The sequence below is a fragment of the Brienomyrus brachyistius genome, chromosome 3 (assembly GCF_023856365.1).
Source record: "Brienomyrus brachyistius isolate T26 chromosome 3, BBRACH_0.4, whole genome shotgun sequence".
Classification (NCBI taxonomy): Eukaryota; Metazoa; Chordata; class Actinopteri; order Osteoglossiformes; family Mormyridae; genus Brienomyrus; species Brienomyrus brachyistius.
In genome coordinates, this window is record NC_064535.1 from 16,775,867 (window position 1) to 16,796,461 (window position 20,595).

The following is a 20,595-nucleotide window of genomic DNA, read 5'->3' on the forward strand; positions in this document are numbered from 1 at the left end:
ATACGTAAATGTTTTTCACGTGTAAATTAGACTATTTTACAAATCTTTGTTTTATGTCTTATCTTATAGTTATTTACTAACTATTTATTTATTTTATTATTTACAATATTTGTAACCTGGGTTACAGACGTGATGAACGTCTGTCGGTAAGCTGACGAAAACTTTCAACAGGATCAAGTTTATTTATTAGACACGCCTTGATAATAGCAATATAATTAAGTGTCTAAATAATCCTTTGAGAGTTTGCATGTTGACCTATGATGAACTCTTTAATTGGCAATTGAGAGTTGGCACAACGTGCATTTTACGTTGAGTTGCAGACGTTGAGTTGACGTAACCCAGACATTGAAAGTAGGTTGGCACATGGTCCCCATAATGTCCGTGGGATATTGGTTTTACGTTGGCCACAGGGAATTGCACACATTTGCTTATTACTACTTGGTTTACTGCACGTTGGGACAACGTGCATTTGACGTTCGCTGCAGACGTTGAGTTGACGTAAACCCGATGTGCAGATGCACGTCCGGCCAACGTCTGCTAATGACGTTGGACTGACGTTATGTCCGACGTTCTGCCAACGTTGGGCCAACGTTAAATGTTAGCTGGGAAGCTGTCATGGTTGTGATATACTGTACATTCTGGACGTTGGCTGCACGTCTGGACAACGTCCGGGACTGACCATGAGTTAGTCAATACCCGACGTTGTCAAGCCAATGAAGAAAAGGGATTGTTATGGAATCCTTTAAACTTTTTCTGTGGAGATATAGGTTGTACAGTTCATCTTGATCTGAAAAGAAATCTGTATAAATTCGATCTTGGACATAGAGTAAAGGTCTATGAGACGTCTGCCAGATGTTACGGCGACGAAAAATTTGGACGACATCAAGTGTATTTCATCGATTCAGAAAGAAAGGAAATTAGCCTATTAAAAGGCAGTTAGTGTGTCTAACAAACAATAATATCCAAAAATCTTATTTTCATTATGTAGACCATTATGTTGGCCAGACGTTGTGTCGACGTCCGCTTTTGACCATCGACATAACGACCAACAGCCGACGTCGGCCCAACGAACCAATGCTAGCTGGGTGTTTGCCAGGAGCATAGAGCATTCCTGTTTAATACTCCTCCTATGTGTTTTTTAGAAGCAGATTATCGTGTCATCGTTTTTATCATTATTTCTCTAATAGGAGAAGGAGCAGTCAGAATTCGTCTTCCCGCTAAACAATGCAGTGTTGGTGTGAAGTGCTGATTTTTGGCAATGGTGTGTGGTGGCAGTATGCAGCACTGATGTGAAACATTGGTGCATGGTGGCAGTGTGTGGCACTGGTGTGCTGCACCAGTGTGAGCTGCTAGTGTGTTGTGGTGGTGTGCAGTGGATGTGTGAGGTGCTGGTGTATGGCACAGGCATGAGGGGGTGGCGTGTGGCATTGGCCTGAGGTGCTGGTGTGCGGCACTGGTATGAGATGGTGGTGTGAAGCACTGGTATGCATTGCCAGTGTACGGCATGTGTTTGTGTTGCTGGTGTGTGAAAGCAGTTTGCAGAGTTGGTGCGAGGTGCTGGTGTGGGGCGGCGGTATGAGGCATTGTTGTGAGGTGATGATGTGAGACACTGGTATGCAGTGTAGGTGTGAGGCATTGGTGTGAGGCACTGGTGTAAAGCATTTACTTGAGGCTCTAGTGTGTGGTGGTGAGGTAAGGCACACATGCGTGTTCAGATTGTGTGATCAGGGATCAGGGTTACAAGCCTTGTGATGTTTGGTTGTCTTCAGGTCCCTGGACTAAATATTAGCAAACTAAAAGTGATTCACTTAATATATCCACACTTTGTGCTATTTTTCTTTTGTAGAACATTAAACAGCTTTTAATAATTATTAATGAAAGACTTTGTGGAGGGGGCGGCATGGTGGTGCAGTGGTTAGCACTGTCGCCTCACACCTCTGGGACCCAGGTTCGAGTCTCTGCCTGGGTCCCGTGTGTGGAGTTTACATGTTCTCCCCATGTCGTCGTGGGGTTTCCTCCGGGTACTCCGGTTTCCCCCCACGGTCCAAAAACATGCTGAGGCTAATTGGAGTTGCTAAATTGCCCGTAGGTGTGCCTGTGTGAGTGAATGGTGTGTGAGTATGCCCTGCGATGGGCTGGCCCCCCATCCTGGGTTGTTCCCTGCCTCGTGCCCATTGCTTCCGGGATAGACTCCGGACCCCCCGCGACCCAATAGGATAAGCGGTTTGGAAAATGGATGGATGGATGGACTTTGTGGAGTATGTGTCATTTGTTTGAAAAATGTTCATGGATCAGCATCTCCCACAGGAAAGAAAAGTGCTCCAGACCAAACAGAAACATTACAGGGGCTGAAGCCACATGGCAGGTGGGTTAATCTACCTCCAGTCACTACTAGTTACAGGTTCTATGAGCTCAGTTGGGCAGCTAGTTAAAAAGAGAATAAATAGTTTCATGTAAACACCCTATGTAGTGTGTTTCATTACAGTAAATATAAGACCCAACGCATGGCCAAAACTTTTTCTAACTGAATTTGTTGCATTGACTCTCTTGTGATATTGGCTGAGATACAACTTTTTGTTTGCCCATTAAGATTCTGGCCCAGTTCTGAGGATGAATGCTCCCGTCCCTAAAATTTACTTTCAACCATCAATAAGAAGGACCTCCTCTCATTCAGAATGTTCTGCCCGTCATGTGGCTGCAGTTCTATTTGGTTCAGAGACTGTAATGACAGGTTCTGAAGCCCTGTGCTTTTTACTATTTGTAAATTCTTAAAATGCAGTTTATACTTAATTGAACAGACCAGACCAAATGAAATCATTTATCCATAAGCCCTTTAGTGGTTTCTATGTCCCTCAGTTTCTATGACATCTCCATAAACAGGAACTTCTGTATTTCGAGGAAAGCATCTGAGGACAGATTTATGTCTCCCAGTCTTCATGATGTCCTTGGTACAGGTGACTTTGTGTTTCTGATTGACTGGAATCAGCCACTGCTGGCCAATGCAAATCCACTTTACCCTCCTGCCAGTGCTGCCCTTATCATCTGGGAACAATGTTAGGCTTCAGCCAGTTATTAGCTGAAAGGATGATGTAGTCAAATTGTCCTTCATCAGATCAGAGATAGAGCATTCTGTGACTTTTTTCCCTTTGTTTCCTTTGCCTGTTCTCAAAATAGCACTAATACACAGAGTCATCAATGATAAACATTCTTTATGAATTTAACATACCATAAAGTCCTCGGTGAGGTCCTGCTTGCTCTAAATCTGGCAACTGAGCATAATGAAAATGATTTTCAAGAGGTCTTTGAAATCATATTTTAATCTGCCCAAGACACTGCTTTCTGGGATAGACCAAGTCAAATGAAGGTTTTAATTAAAAAGATTGGCAATATGTTGGTATATTGCAATAATTTGCACTGAGTCTAATCAGAAAAATGAGTTAACCTTTGTCTTTGTTGTCATGGAGACTAATGGATGCATTTTAAGAGGTCTGGGTGAGTGTGCATGTGCTCAAGGATTTGTGTAGCTTTAATGGGTCTTCTGAGATGATGGTGCATGATAAAAATCTTGTATCAGCAGGTTACGGCTAAAAGGAACATAATGCTTTGTGTTGTATCTCTTAACTGGATTTTCTCAGGAAAACAAGAAATAGCATGAGATACAGATACTGCAATTTGTTCACAGTGGCTTTGGAGAGGAATGTTTTAAAAATGCACCAATTGCAATTTTCTTGGCCGATTCTGAGTTTTCTGCAAGTGTGACCAGTTGATACAGATTTTCTTTCTAAGAACTATAATTGACAACATATACAGACAAACATCAGCATGTGGAGGCAGTACTGCCACAACAGGAATCGCTTACTGATTGCAATATGAAATAGTATTCTTAATATTTATTAAATTTAACTAGGGAGGTCCATCCATCCATCCATCCATCCATCATCTCCCGCTTAATCCAAGGGCAGGTTGCCGGGGCAGCAGTCTCAGCAGGAAAGCCCAGACTTCCCTCTTCCCGGCCACTTCATCCAGCCCTCTGGGGGGATCCCGAGGCGTTCCCAGGCTAGCCAAGAGACATTGTCCCTCCAGCGTGTCCTGGGTCTTCCCCCGGGGCCTCCTCCCAGTGGAACATGCCCAGAACACCTCACCAGGGAGGCGTCCAGGAGGCATCCTAATCAGATCCTCGAGCCACCTCATCTGGCTCCTCTCGATGCGGAGGAGCAGCGACTCTACTCTGAGTCCCTCCCGAATGACTGAGCTCCTCACCCTATCTCTAAGGAAGAGCCCAGCCACCCTGCGGAGGAAACTAATTTTGGCCGCTTGCACTTGCAATCTCATTCTTTCGGTCACTACTCACTGCTCGTGATCATAGGTGAGGGTAGGAACGTAGATCGACTGGTAAATCGAGAGTTTTGCCTTTTGGCTCAGCTCTTTCTTCACCATGACAGACCAGGGCAGCGCCCGCATCACTGCTGACACTGTACCAATTCGCCTGTCGATCTCCTGTTCCATCGTTGCCTCACTCATGAACAAGACCCTGAGATACTTAAACTCTTCCACTTCGGGAAGGACCCCATCCCCAACCCAGAGAGAGCATTCTACCCTTTTCCAGCTGAGTACCATGGTCTCGGATTTGTAGGTGCTGATTCTCATCCCAGCCGCTTCACACTCGGCTGCGAACTGTCCCAGTGAGGGCCGAAGGTCATGGTCTGATGAAGCCAACAGAACCACATTATCTGCAGAAAGCAGAGACCTAATCCTGAGGTCACCAAACTGGACACCCTCAATGCCCTGGCTGCACCTAGAAATTCTGTCCATAAAAAATATGAACAGAATCGGTGACAAAGGGCAGCCCTGATGGAGTCCAACCCTCACCGGAAACAAGTCCGACTTATTGCCGCACATGTGGACCAGGCTCAGGCACCAGTCATACAGGGACCGAACCGCCGTTAGAAGGAAGCCCGGCAACCCCTACTCTGGAGAGCCCCCCAAAGGACTCCCCGAGGGACACGGTCGAATGCCTTCTCCAAGTCCAAAAAACACATATAGACTGGTTGGGCAAACTCCCATGAACCCTTCAAAACCCTGTGGAGAGCATAGAGCTGGTCCATTGTTCCACGGCTAGCGCGAAAACCACACTGCTCCTCCTGAATCCGAGGTTCGACAATCTGGTGGACCCTCCTCTCCTGAACCACTGAATAGACCTTACCAGGGAGGCTGAGGAGTGTGATCCCCCTATAGTTGGAGCACACCTTCCGGTCCCCCTTATTAAAGAGGGGGCACTGCCTCCGATGTCCACATGATGCTGCAGATGCTTGTCAACCAGGACAGCCCCGCAACATCCAGAGTCTTGAAGAACTCCGGGCGAATCTCATCCACCTCCAGGACCCGGCTACCAAGGAGCTTTTTAACCACCCCAGCAAGCTCCACTCCAGAGATAGGTGAGTCCACCTTCAAGTCCTCCCACTCTACTTCCACATTGGAAGGCGTGCCAGTGGGATTGAGGAGGACTTCGAAGTGTTCCCTCCACGGACCCAAAATGTCCCGAGTTGAGGTCAGCAGCACACCATCCCCACCATAAACAGTGTTGATGTTGCACCGCTTTCCCACCCTGAGCTGCCAGATGGTGGACCAGAATCTCCTCAAAGCCGTTCAGAAGTCGTTTTCCATGGCCTCGCCAAACTCCTCACACACTCGAGTTTTTGCTTCAGCAACCGTGAAGCTCCATCCCGCTTAGCCTGCCGGTAGCTGTCAGCTGCCTCTGGAGTCTCCTTCTTCAACTTGACGGCATCCCTCACCACCGGTGTCCACCAGTGGGTTTGGGGATTGCCGCCACAACAGGCACCGACCACCTTACAGTCACAGCTCCGGTCAGCTGCCTCCACAATGGAGGCGTGTAACATGGACCATTCAGACTTAATGTCCATCCGCCTCCCCCGGGATATGGGAGAAGTTCTGTCAGAGGTAGGAGTTGAAACTCCTCCTGACAGGGGATTCTTCCAGACGTTCCCAGCAGACTAAGCTTGGGCCTTCCTCCCCCACCAGCGGAGCTAACCCACCACCAGGTAGTGATCAGTTGACAGCTCCGCCCCTCTCTTCACCCGAGTGTCCAAGACCAGGGGCGCTGTAAAGGGGGGGTAAACGATGACGATTCTCAGGGCCCATGACTGAGAGGGGGCCCAGAGAAGCCCCCAATAAACTGTGTTGGGGGCCCTGTCAAGATTCTTTTCATGGGGCCCAAAATCCTTAGCAGCGCCCCTGTCCAAGACATGTGGCCGCAAGTCCGACGACACGACTACAAAGTCGATCATTGAACTGCGGCTTAAGGTGTCCTGGTGCCAAATGCACATATGGACACCCTTATGCCTGAACATAGTATTCATTATGGACAATCCGTGACGAGCATAACAAAGCACGTCCAATAACAAAGCACCGCACAGGTTCAAATCTGGGGGGCCGTTCCTCCCAATCATGCCACTCCAGGTCTCACTGTCATTGCCCACGTGAGCATTGAAATCCCCCAGCAGAATAAGAGAGTCCGCAGGAGGAGCACTCTCCAACACCCCTTCCAAGAACTCTAGAAAGGGTGGGTATTCTGAACTGCCGCTTGCCGCATAAGCACAAACAACAGTCAGGACCCGTCCCCCCACCCGAAGGTGAAGGGAGGCCACCCTCTCGTCCACTGCGGTAAACCCCAATGTACAGGCACCCAGCCAGGGGGCAATAAGTATGCCCACCCCCGCTCGGCGCCTCTCCCCACGGGCAACTCCAGTGTGGAAAAGGGTCCAACCCCCCTCAAGGAGACAGGTTTCAGAGCCCAAGCCATGCGTCGAGGTGATCTGGACTACATCTAGCCATAACTTCACAACCTCATGCACCAGCTCAGGCTCCTTTCCCATTAGAGAGGTAACATTCCATGTCCCTAGAGCTAGCTGCTGCAGACGAGGATTCGGCTGCCCAACTCGTCTTTGGCCACTGCCTAACTCACATTGCACCCGACCCCTATGACACCTCCCATAGGTGGTGAGCCCATAGGATGGGGGATCCACGTGCCTTGTTCGGGCTGTGCCCGACCAGGCCCCATGGGTGTGGGCCTGGCCACCAGGTGCTCCCCATCGAGCCCCACCCCCAGGCCTGGCTCCAGCGGGAGGCCCCAGTGACCCGTGTCTGGGCAAGGGAAACAGTGGATCCAAAATCTTTCTCTTCATTAGGGATCTTCTGAGCCGCACTTCGTCTGGTTCCTCACCCAGGACCTGTTTGCCTTGGGTTATCCTACCAGGGGCATAAAGCCCCGGGCAACATAGCTCCTGAGATCATTGGAACACTCAAACCTCTCCACCACAATAAGGTGTCAGCTCCAGGAGAGGTAGAGAGGTCCGTTTCGGATTTATTCATTTGTACTATTTAGAATGGATGCGTGTCTGCATCACCAAATACACCAATAGAAAAATGTTTTAGAACTTAATGCCAGTAATTCACTACTTATACTGTATAAATAGTCATCAGCAAGTTGCCAGACTTTGCAATGCACAAAATAGATTAGCAAAATGAACCAAACATTTTATCCTCCAGCGTGCTTAATTGGCAAGTCCAGCACAGCCTACATCTTCCATGTAAGAAAGTATCGTAATACTCAAATAAACTGCAAGTAGCCTGCGTGCATTTTAACGTATAGCATGGGAAGTGCTGTAACAAAAACCAGCTCTGCTCTCGGGTATGTATAATGTAGCCTAATTAATGAACAACAGTCAACGTAATTGGTTGCATACGTCAACATGTCCTCATGAGCCTATGTACCTAAGTGTATATTTTTGTCCCTTTCCGTTGTATGCATTTACCAAACTGCACATTTTTTAACATTATTTTTTATTAATCATTGAACTTATAGCCTTAAACGATTGAAATTCTTCTATCGGTTATTGGTTAAACGGTGAATTATGAATACATGTAACAGTTTATTAAATTTGCCACCTCCTCCTAAATGCTATTAACTCCTGTTCATTTAGTAGTAGCGTTTAATTTGGTTTTCCTGAGGATAAAACAATTCTCATGACTGTATCAAAGTAATTTCCCTGGGATATGACGTGAATACTGAACAGCAGAGCTAACTAGCATGAGGTCTATCTGTTTATCTGAAATTATTAAATAGTATGGTGTACAAGTCATTTATTTGACCTCCATCGGTAGGTTGCAGCCTATTTGGCAGCATTATAATTGTGTATACCTGTTAACATTATTAAGAATATTATTTCATATTGCAATAAGGAAGCAATTTCATGGATGCATTTCCCGTTGTAGCAGAGCATTCATGTGATGTCAGAGCCACAGTGTGCAAGTGGCAGAGAGTGTACGTACTGCGGCCAGACACTCTTGGGGTCGCTGAAAAGCAGTTGATTCCGGTCCGTGACCGATCGATCGGTGCATCTCTAGTTTTGATCAATATGCAAGATTAACTCTGTTTTTCAGAACTTGCATGTGGTTGGGTTTTTCTTTCTTTTTAACATTAGCTGTACCGTCTACTTTCACCTGCGTAATATTGCCCAGTTAAGAAACACGCTCTTCATGCGTTTATTACCTCCAGGCTCGATTACTGTAATGTCTTATTCTCCAGCTGTCCAAATAGGTCATTAAATAAACTCCAGCTAGTCCAGAATGCAGCAGCCGGAGTCCTCACCAAAACTAAAAAATATGGCCATATTACCCCTATTTTATCTTCACTGCTCTGGCTGCCAGTTAGATTTTGTGTTGACTACAAAACACTGCTCTTAACCTATAAAGCTGTAAATGGTCTTGCACCACAGTATGTGAGTGACCTCATTTGCAACTACATTCCAAATCGTATGCTTAGATCACAAGATGCAGGTCTTCTATCCATACCCAGAATAAAGAACGTTACTTTTGGGGGAATAGCATTTGCTCATAAAGCACCACAGCTATGGAATAAACTTCCTTGTAGTGTTCGGAACTCAGACACAATCTCTGTTTTTAAGTCAAGACTTAAGACGTACCTCTTTAGCCAGTCTTTTGGATAGTTAAACTTTTCTAAGATGAATGGGAAATCTGGAGGTTCATAGTAATTTGAGATTAAATGTGAAAGGGGGGTTGGTGCTGTCGTCCTGCCACTCTCGCTGATCACTTAAGCCATCCCGCCGTCCACAGCTTAACGCCAAAACCCCTGGAAACCCTCATGTCTGTGCTTCCTGCCAGATCTCCCTTTTAGCCAGGCTGTCATAGTTACTTTAGTCCTGCCGGAGGTTAGGTTAGGTGTAGGGCAATAACTCTTCTCCATCTTCTCTATTCCGAGCTGATCCCGAGCCGAGTCTACACCATGTGAACCCGCACCTGGACTCCTGGAGATAACATGAAACCAACTGGGACTTTATAACTATATATATGTCAATATAAATGCAGTTTCATGCTCCCTGGTCGCCCAGAGGAGGATGGGGTACCCTTCCGAGTCTAGGTTCTTCTCAAGGTTTCTTCCTGCTAGTGGGAGTTTTTCCTTGCCTCGGGCTTGCTTGGCGGGGTTCTGGCTGGTTAAATGTAATGTGCTTTGTGACAATAACTGTTGTTAAAAGCACTATAAAAATAAAATTGAATTGAGGAATACTACCAGCTAAGGTGCTAGTCAACCAAAATGTCTGTGATGGCTGGGATTGCTGATGCAGTTCTTTGATTTGCTGACTGGTGTTATGGTGATTGCTGGGATTGCTCATGCAGGTCTACAGTTTACTGACCAGTGTTGTGGTGATTGCTCATGCAAGTGTTCAATTTGCTGACCCGTGCTGTAGTGATTGGTGGGATTGTTCATGCTGACGAGGAGCGAAGACAGGGGACACATAGAATCTAGAGGGGAATGACGGCATAGCAGGACGGGGAATGAGCGCAGGAGACACTAATGCACTGGGATGAAAGAACGGTGGAGCAGGATGGGGCATAGACACAGGTAACAAGGGGGGCAAGAGGCAACAGGGAGTTGAAGTGACCCTCGGCGGGCGGAAGGTGGAGTGCACTGGAGCAGCAGGCCTCCGTGGGGCCTGAACAGGAGCTGATGGGGACGTTGAGGGTGGAGAGGAGGGAATCGAAAGGGGAAACGGGAGAGGCAAGGAGGACATTGGAGGGGATGCAGGCGACCGTGAGGCCGAAGCCAGGGCTAAAGGGGACGAGGAGGAAGGCGATGGGGCAGGTAAAAGGGCTGGTGGAGATGGCAAGGAGGCAGCTGAAGGGGACATTGGCGGAGGAGAGAGGGGAGTCCAGACATAGGTGACCGACAAGTCGCAGTCAGGGAACCCGTAGGCGACTAACAAGGAGTTGTGACTAGGCCACAGCTGGCCAATGAACTGCATCGGCGAGGGACACGCAGGCAGTCGAGGAGGTTGTGAAGGCCGGGCCATGGCTGGCCGACAAGCTGGGGGTACCTGCCGTTCTGGGGCCTGGGGGAGCGATGTTGAACCAGGGATTAAACAAAACAAACAAATTTATTTTTGTATAGCGCATTAACATTACATCGTCTCAAAGCACTTTACAGCATTCCCACCCAAAACCCCCAGTGAGTAAGCCATAGGCTACAGTGGCAAGGAAAAACTCCCAAGGAGGAAGAAACCTTGGGAGGGACCAGACTCAAAGGGGGAGCCCATCCTCCAGGGGCTCATGGGGAGAGTCAAATAGGAGAGGTGGTTGAATGCCAAGTCACACTGTCCAATCTGTGCCTCACTTGTTTAGTCAAAATTTTGCAGAAAAGCACAACGCGGATAAGGATGTAGCAATGCGAGCGATGAATCTGTTTAACGACAATGCAATCTTCACATTTCCGCGAAAGCGAAAAGGAGGCAAATGCTGCTGTCATTAGATAGGTTCCTTGTTAAAGTCGCACAAAAAGAAAAAGATTCCAGTGAGCCAACAGATAGCAGTTATTCCGTTAGTTATAGTGAAAGTCGTCCTACAAAATAACCCTCCTCTTCTCCTCTCTCTCGTCTGCCTCACACCATCCACAATTCTTTTCAAAGATAAAGTGCAGGTTAATTTATATTAATATTGTTTTATTTCCATTTCTATTCTACATTTATTTCTAATGGGAGAATTTGCTTTGATATATGAGTGTTTTGGATTACGAGCACGTTTCTGGAACGAATTATGCTCGCAATGCAAGGTTTTACTGTACATAGTAAATTTATTGCATTTTTTTAGAGGACAATGACTAATTTCTATTTTTCTGCTACAGACTCACTCTGACCATCTTACTTTTTACCAACAATGGAGGAGGGGGTTACTGGTTCTTTCAGCATGCCCCTTGGAACGGTAAAGTACAAACACCAAAGAAACTCTCCTTAAAATGCCATCAGAGATACTGTCCATGTGCATGATAATCTAGAGAGAGTCTATTTCACATTTACAATTTGGGAAAAAATGGCCTTAATCAGATAAACTAGGCCCTGAAGGTGGTGAGATGTATGCGAACCATTACACTGCTGTCAGGGCTTTACTGCCTCCTGTTGGCTGCAGATAATTTAACATGACAAGCCGCCAAGTGCAGTTTTCACTTGCTGGTTTTCACTGTTGGGCAGCTCTGACCTGTTTTGCCCGTACCTGATGCTTAAAATGTGAATGCTGCCTTATTGTATTGCATCCTCCCAAACTAAAGGTCCAGGCATGATGTAAGCCAAAATAAAGACATTTAAAAGATTTGTTATGGGGCAAAAATTAACTCCAGTTCCACTATTACACTAATGGAGATCTGTTAAAGGTAGAACTGATTTGCCATCATTGAGTCCTTGAGTATGTTGTTTCATAAAAGTCTAATTGAAGAAATTAAGTGTATTTTAATTAATATGATCATAGTTTACTCAGAAAGCTTTAGAATGAGCATTTTTTCATTAATGATTTATTCCAGTGCCATTGTAAATTATTGAGCATCCAGTTTACATCTATAAGTAATAACTGCATTAAGTTTTACAAATAAGCCAGCATGTGGCACAATTTCCTTGTCCTTCCAACCATATCAAGGGTCCTCCAAGCAAATCGATACAGGTACTGAATGTTAGCAAAGAAAAATGCCAAGGGTGGCATTTTAAAATTTTAATAGAAACCATTACAAACTGCTTGTGCTGGAATATTTAAGGGTAAGCTCAATTTACTGATAACAGGCTGCTGATCACATCAGCAGACCTGTATTGATTGCAGAGGGCCCTGATGTATCTTGATATTAGTGCAGGGCCTCACTACCCTGGTCAATAAATCATTCACTGCGTCAAAATCACATCCAGGCAAATATTTTATGTCAAATCTATAGAATAATTCTTAGATTAAAAATATTTATTGAGTTTGCAGCTGAAAAACTTTGAAATGACATACTGTTAAAAGGTATAAGATTTATGGGGACAAAACAGATCCCAGCTTTTCATAAAATATATACAACAAAGAGGTAATAAACTGACGGTAAACCGCAGCTGGGGGTGGATCTGAAGATCAATACGTTTTCTGTCTTGTACAATGTTAGATTTTCATTCATTCATTCATTCATTCATTCATTCATTCATTTATGTTTATTTAGTCATGAATCAATGTGACACAATGCTACCCTGCAATACATACTCACAAACAAACATTGTTTGAAATTAAACTATTCCTATTTACCTAAATTGTCTTGAATATTACTGTTATGGGCATAACTCACCAAGCTCACTGTGCCAATGAATGTTTCCAATGACAGACTTAACTACATGAAATAAGTAAGTAGCATTAACTTCTAAAGTGGCCAATACACAGGATCCTTCCCACGTCCCACACATGGACGGTCAATAGATGTTATAGGTCTTTGTGACGTCCTATCACAGAGTGGCCACTTGATAATTCAGATGTCCATGGCAACCTGTCACTGTTTTAGGAGGTCAGAGGGCAGCTATGAAGGACACAGGTGTGCAGTTAGGTGGACTGTAAAAGTATGTTGCCTATAGAAATTATTATAGCTAGTGTGATGCTGGATCGATGAGTGGTGGAAGGCAGAGGATGTATACATTTAATTCATTTAATCCTTACATTTTGGTGTAGTACTGCAGAGTAAATAAGTCTGGCCCTATGTGCAGTAATGTGCTTATAATCTCTATCATTTTTACATACAGGTCTTACAGTAGCTGACACAGTCATGCCGTGGTGAGTCCACTTCTGTTCTTTTATTTATTTTATTTATTTATTTATAAGCATTTTATGTATACTCAATGGCCACTTTATCAGGTACACCTTGCTAGCACTGGATTGGACCCCGTTTTTGCCTTCAGAGCTGCCTTAATTCTTTGTGGCACAGATTCAACAAGGTGCCTGAAACATTTCTCAGAGACTTTGGTCCATGTTGCAATAATAGCATCATACAGTTGCTGGAGATTTGTTATGGGTGATTCATGATGTGAATCACCCATTCCACCACATTCCATAGGTGTTCTATTACATATGATGACTGCCATTTGAGCACAGTGAATTTATTGTCATGTTTAAGAAACCAGTCTAAGGTGATATGAATTTTGTGATATGGCGCATTATCCTGTTAGAAGCTGAGTGCAATAAAGGGATGAACATGGTCAGCAACCATACCACAGGTAGGCTGTGGCGTTTAACACTAGATTTACCGAGTTTTTATTCTCTGCTGAGAGTCCCAAGGTGTTTGTCACCCCTGCTGTGATTTTCACAGGTCTTCAGCCCCATCCTCCTCCTGCTTTTGTTGTGCAAACACACCCATTACCTGTGAGGCCTGGCGCATTTGCATTTTTTACTCAGAGTAGCTCAAATCCAAGGCAGGCTAAACCTCTGTGTGTGACATGGAAACCTTCACAAAAGTCTGCCATATCTATACCAAATATCCCACACGCTGACTGACCTGCAAATATGAAAGACGCACATTCACAAAATATATGGAAACACAAGTCTGTGTTATTTATAAAACAAATTGAGTGAAAATAGAATGAAAAGTTGCTAATAGAATGAAATGAATAAAATGAAAACATGCTAACACTTCAGTCTCCAATGCATGTTTGTATATAAATGTCATAAGCTGAGTGAAGTCATGGTCCATGGCTCATACACATACAGAATAAAATGTCATTTCATTTTCATTGGCCATCACTGAATTATAACACCAAAAGTGAATTTTGTTTTTGTGTGATCTCTCCAGCTTTGCATGTTTGGCTGTTCATGTAAAAATTGATGTATCCGTGCCTCAGTTCCAGGTTCATCTCTTCGTCATCTTTCTGCCTTTTGTCTCAGTGGTTACTGTCCCACACAGTCTGTCTATCTTTCAAAGTCTGTGTTTGCAGCGTTTGAAAACCCAGTGACCATCATCCCTGTATTTGGCAATGGAGTTCCTTGGCTAGAAGAATCGGAAACAATCTTCTTTTTCCTTTCCACCCTGTAGATGCTTTGTACAGAACGTAGGCATTCACGGCCACCAAGTCCAGCATGTTGTAAAACACAGCTACTGGCCACTTGCTTGTTGCTGCTCGTACTGAATACATGCGCGCCATTCTAAACACTGACGTGGAGAATTCCTCTCCCTGTGCAGTGTCCTTTGCCAATGGAGGAAGTTCACGGCAAACGTTATTCACCATGCCCAGTAAAGTGAAGCAGTCTGTGTGACAGTGACAGTGAGGTGAAGAAATTGTCCATTGTGACATTTCTCCCGTCATCCAGAAATGACTCCATCAGACTCATGACCACGTTCTCTGCCAGCCTTCACCAAGAACTGTGCTGAAAGTTTCACTCCAGGAGAACACATGAACATAGATGTACAGCTGTTCTCGACCAAGGTTCATTGTCCATGCAGTATATTTACATTTACATTTACAGGATTTGGCAGACGCCCTTAGCCAGAGCGACTTACATAAGTGCTTTGAGACTCTGCAATGAATTTCCGATGCTAGCTCAATAAGGACCCCAGCTACGAATACTATCTCTGAGAACGCCATTGAGTAGTGCAGAATTTTTATTTTATTTTATTTTTTTAAAACACACACCAGAAAAAGAGTCGAGTAAGAATATAGAAGTTCTACGTCAGGTATTTCTGAAAAAGAAAAGTTTTGAGTCGTCGCTTGAAGACATTCAAGGATTCAGCTGTTCGGACATCTAGGGGGAGTTCATTCCACCAATTAGGTGCCAGGACAGAGAAGAGCCGAGACGCGTGTCTTCCTTGTGCCTTGAGGGGAGGTGGGACCAGTCGAGCAGTGCTGGAGGATCGGAGAGATCGTGGTGCAGAGCGGGGTGTGATGAGGTCCTTTAGGTAGGATGGTGCCAGAGAATTTTTGGCTTTGTATGCGAGCATCAGTGTTTTGAATCTGATGCGTGCAGCTACAGGAAGCCAGTGGAGGGAGCGCAGCAAAGGAGTGGTGTGGGAGAACTTGGGAAGGTTGAAAACAAGACGAGCAGCTGCATTCTGAATCAGTTGGAGGGGACGGATGGCGCTCAGTGGTAAACCCGCTAGAAGCGAGTTGCAGTAGTCAAGGCGTGAGATGACGAGGGACTGGACGAGTATCTGGGTAGCCTGGGTGGAAAGAAATGGATGTATCCTCCTGATGTTAAAGAGGAGAAACCGACAAGAGCGAGAAAGACTGGCGATATGTGAGGAAAATGACAACCGATCATCTATGGTAACTCCAAGGTTTCTAGCAGAAACCGAAGGACGGATCAGGGAATTGTCAAAGGAGATCGCAAGGTCCTGGAGGGGGGATGAGTCAGCCGGGATGTAAAGCAACTCAGTTTTACTAGTGTTGAGTTTTAGCTGGTGAGTGGTCATCCAAGATGAGATGTCTGCCAAGCATGTAGAGATCTTAGTGGAGACATGAGTGTCTGAGGGAGGGAAGGAGAGGATGAGTTGAGTGTCATCGGCATAGCAGTGGTAGGAGAAGCCATGTGAGGATATAACTTCGCCAAGAGATTTAGTGTAGAGGGAGAATAGGAGAGGGCCAAGAACCGAGCCCTGAGGGACACCGGTGGAAAGACAACGTGGAGTAGATATGGATCCATTCCATGTCACTTGGTATATCGCATCCAAGCCGGACAAATTTGGGATCAAGTTCTGGATGGCCACGGATTTGGAGACCAAATACGTCTGCAACGTGTCCCCTAACTTGGGAAAGGACCCCAGTCACCAGAAAAGGGAGAGGCTGGCAGAGAACATGGTCATGAGTCTGATGGAGCCATTTCTGGATGACGGGAGAAATGTCACAACGGACAATTTCTTCACCTCACTGGCACTGTCACACAGACTGCTTCAGCGCAAAACAACACTACTGAGCACAGGGAATAAAGTTTGGTATGAACTTCCTCCAATTTCAAAGGACACTGCACAGCAAGAGGAATTCTCCGCGTCAGTGCTTAGAAGTGGCAGTGTCTCCTTGACAATTTATGCACCTAAAAAAACAAGATTGTGTGTGTTCTGAGTTCCTTGGACCAAGATGTGGCGATCTGTGAAGGCAGAAAGAGGAAACCCAACACGATAACAGACTATAACCACATGAAGGTATGTGAATGTGTGTATAATTTTACATCAGTGCTACAATGTTTTCTGATATGTACTATACAGGCCTATATAGAAAGAAGGTAGAAAAAAAGCAAATACACTCATGACTCTCTCTCTCTCTGCTGTTATAGTGTGGTGTAAATGTGTTGGACCAAATGGCGCGCATGTATTCCGTAAGAGCAGCAACATGCAGGTGGCCAGTAGCTGTATTTTACAACATGCTGGACCTGGTGGTGGCAAATTCCTACGTTCTGTACAAGGCATGTACAGGGTGGGAAGGCAAAAGAAGATTATTTTTGAGTCATCTAGCCAAGGAACTCCATTGCCAATTTATGCCACAAAAGGCTATGGGGACAGAGGAAGGCTGCTGCTGTGCCAGGACTTGTATGGACAACTCAGTGTCAGGTACAGGAGAACTGCAACAGAAACCGCAGCAGGTTTACCAGTGCAAAGTGTTACAAATTCACTTGCGCCAAATGCAGGGATGATGGTCACTGGGTCTGCAAACACTGCAAAGTTTGAAACACTAAATTTTTTTTATAAATAAAACAGACTTGTGCTTCCATATATTTTGTGAATGTGTGTCTTTCATATTTGCAGGTCAGTCAGCATGTGGGATATTTGGTATAGATATGGCAGACTTTTGTGAAGGTTTCCATGTCACACACAGAGGTTTAGCCTGCCTTGGATTTTAGCTGCTCTGAGTAAAAAAATGCAAATGTGCCAGGCCTCACAGGTAATGGGTGTGTTTGCACAACAAAAGCAGGAGGACAATGGCCCAAGAAACTCTCAGCAGGGATGCTAGTAGGTGTTAGGCCCAGGGAATTTACGCAAATTTGCGTAGATTTGGCAGTTCTAGTGTTAAAGTATGCTTAATTGCTACTAATTGCTACCAAGTGAGCCAAGAAAATGTCCCCCACACCATTACACCACCACAACAGCCTGAATTATTGATATATGGCAAGATGGATCCATGCTTTTGTGATGTTTATGTCAAATTCTGACGCTACTATCTGAATGACGCAGCGTAAATCAAGACTCATCTGACCAGGCAACTTTTTCTAATCTTCCATTGTCCAGTTTTGGTGGGCCCATGCCTGCTATAAGTTTCCTGTTCTTAGCTGACGATGAACACCCAGTGTGGTCTTCTGCTGCTGTAGCCCATGTGCTTCAAGGTTTAATGTGTTGTGCATTTAGAGATGCCCTTCTGCATTCCTTGGTTGTAACAAGTGGTTCTTTGAGTTACTCTTGCCTTTATACCCGCTTGAACCAATCTGCCCATTCTTCTCTGACCTCTGAAATCAACAAGGCATTTGTTGAGAGCTGCTGCTCAGTGGAAGTATTTTATTTAGCCCATTCTCTATAAACGGTGTATAAAAACCCCAGATCAGCAATTTCTGAAATACTCATACCAGCCCATCTGGCACCAACGGCCATGACACGTGTAAAGTCACCTCTCTTCTCCATTCTGGTGTTTGGTGTGAACATTAACTGAACCTCCTGACCTGTATCATCATGATTTTATGGAGATTGTGCTGGTGACATATGATTGGCTGATTAGATATTTGCTTCAACAAGCTGTTGAATTCAGCATCTAACGAGTGTACTGTATATTAGTTACGTTTTTGTAAATGTTTCCTAAAGACTGCAAACATGCTAGGTGTTTGGACACTGTTGGCTATTGCACAAGCAAAAGGAAACTCTAGTATCAGTGTGAGCAATCTATGGAGAGCTAAAGCTGTCTTACATTATTTACATTATTTAACAGCTTTATTTGGCCCATAATCACTTATTGACTTTGGAACATGACTGCTTCCTGAGCACGTTGGCAGGGTTGCTATTCCCGCTTCCTCTATACAACTCATCCTGACACCTGGCTAGAGTAAGAGTTTGAATGATTAGGGGACGCTGTCCTTAGAATAACAGTCTAATTCAACATTATTTATGCCTTATGGGCCAGTTATGGTCCAGATGAGTCCATCTTGGCTTAAATCAGAGTGTTTTATACTGTAAAAAATGGTTTAAAAAAAACTGGCAGCAATGGCTGCTAAACAAGACCCATTAAGTTAAAGTAAAATATCTCAATTCTAAGTACAAGAACAATACATTTACAACAATTATCACTAAAGTTTTTGCAGAGAAAATTTTATTTAAAGGTTTTTTTCCTAACAATCAAACCCCTTCAATAAAGTGACTGCAAATAATTAAGGAGAAAAAAACTTATTTTACTGATTTTTCCTAAATTTCTAAAATAAAATACAAACAAATAAGTGACAGTATTATAGGTTCAACAGAGAAACACTGTTATTTTGCACATTTTTCCTACATTTGTACAACCAAACACCTTCAATATAGTGATGACAATAAATGTTTAGCAGAAAAAAGTTATTTTACAGATTTTTTTTTATAAATAATTGGTTAAAACAAGTTCGATTTTTTAAAATAGCAGATTTTGGAAAACAAAATAATCTACAAATAATAATTAATGATTCATTTTTATCAGAATTACAGTGCAAATCTTAAATAAAAAACATCATTTGATATTTACACTATGTACTGATTAAGTTTCCTGAAATTTTTATAAAATATAAGATGTAATATTACTACAAAATATCCGTAACTGAAAACAGGTCAGGTAATGTTGTGTTGGGGGGCATGTGCTGATGCAGCGCATTGCCACACCCAACCCCACGGCGAAACTCCTCGGGATCTCGCAACCAGGATCACCCTCAGGGAAATGCGGCACATGGCTGTAGTGCCATAACAGTCGCTCCCTCATAATGTAGGTAATGTGCCTCATTCGGGACTCCTCTAGCAACCGCTCATTCAACACAAAGTCAAACCAGTGGTACCCAAGGATTCTCCAAAGAGACACAGTACCAAAGGAGTCCAGTTATCGTTTCAGCTCACTGGATAGCGTCCATGTCTCCTAGCGATCCACCCAGACACCTAGACTCTAAAGACTTGGACTTTCATCTTCTTGCAAAGATATCAGGAGCACCACACACTCCTTTCCAGTGACCTCATCACCCCCTTTCTCTTCCAATCCATCTGCTGACTTCATAGGAAGAGTCACCAGAGACATGAATGTTGCTGCCAAGGTAGGTAAATCTCTCAACAAGGTCGACACTCTCCCTGCAGACAGACAAACTACTAATGGCTGTGCCCTGCGAGATGAAACACCTCCTTCTGGGAACACTGGCAACACCAACACAACCCTCGGCAACCTTCAGGGTCTTATCGCGCAAGGTCTCCCATATCATATTAGAGTCAGAGGTTGCACCCAAGTCTGCAAATTCCTTACAGAAACTGCACGCAAACTCATCAGAAACAGCTTGATGTCGGAGACTGGCTAAGTCCAGCCTCATTCTCCTAGTAGATGGTAGCCTACTGGATCTAAGCTGAATCTTCAGAGTAGCAACAACAAGTCTGTGATCAGAATTCACAAACGGGGCAATTCTGTAGACTCTGCAGTTCTGCAGAAGCCTCCAACATCTGCCCACGAGGATGTGATCGATCTCATTCACCACACCAACAGTATTGGAGTATGAAGACCAATGATGTGGCTCAGTTTGTTGGAACCAGGGTACAGGAACATGGATTCATTTTCACCCTGGTCTCCAGACCCATGGGGACCAACACAATCCTAATAGCCAGCAAAGTTGTGAGTAAAATGTCTCCCTTAACAAGACTCACCCCATTCGGGGCATACACTGAGACAACAGACAAGACACCCAAGGAGTGCCTTAGCCTGAGTCTCATAACACGCTCGTTGAAAGGAGTGACATCAAATGCCATCAGGAGGAGCCAGTCCGCTACAGTGACAGCTACTCCCCGAGTATGGCAGCCATCAGACCAACCAGACCAAAAGTATGTACATCCTCCTACAGAGATCTGGCCACTCCCCGGTCTCTGTACCTCAGCGAGAGCTGCCACCGAAACGTGCAGTTTTAAAAGCTCCTTCAACAGCAGAGGAAGACGTCATCTTGCCGGAGAGACAAGACATTCCCTGCACCTACCCGGATAAGCCACCTCAAACTGCGACCCAAGTGCTTCAGCACCACACCAGCCCCGATCCCCAACAGGCTTGATGCTATTAG

General features: G+C 44.8%; 1 protein-coding gene across 1 annotated transcript in view; it reads left to right on the forward strand.

Moving 5' to 3' along the window:
* si:dkey-192p21.6 (uncharacterized protein LOC565246 homolog) overlaps positions 1–20,595 on the forward strand; it is a 59,940-nt gene that overhangs the window by 16,501 nt on the left and 22,844 nt on the right. The window contains exons 8-9 of the mRNA XM_049007785.1: positions 11,216–11,292; positions 13,113–13,143. Coding sequence (XP_048863742.1) covers positions 11,216–11,292; positions 13,113–13,143 — 108 coding nt within the window. The remainder of the gene's footprint in view (positions 1–11,215; positions 11,293–13,112; positions 13,144–20,595) is intronic.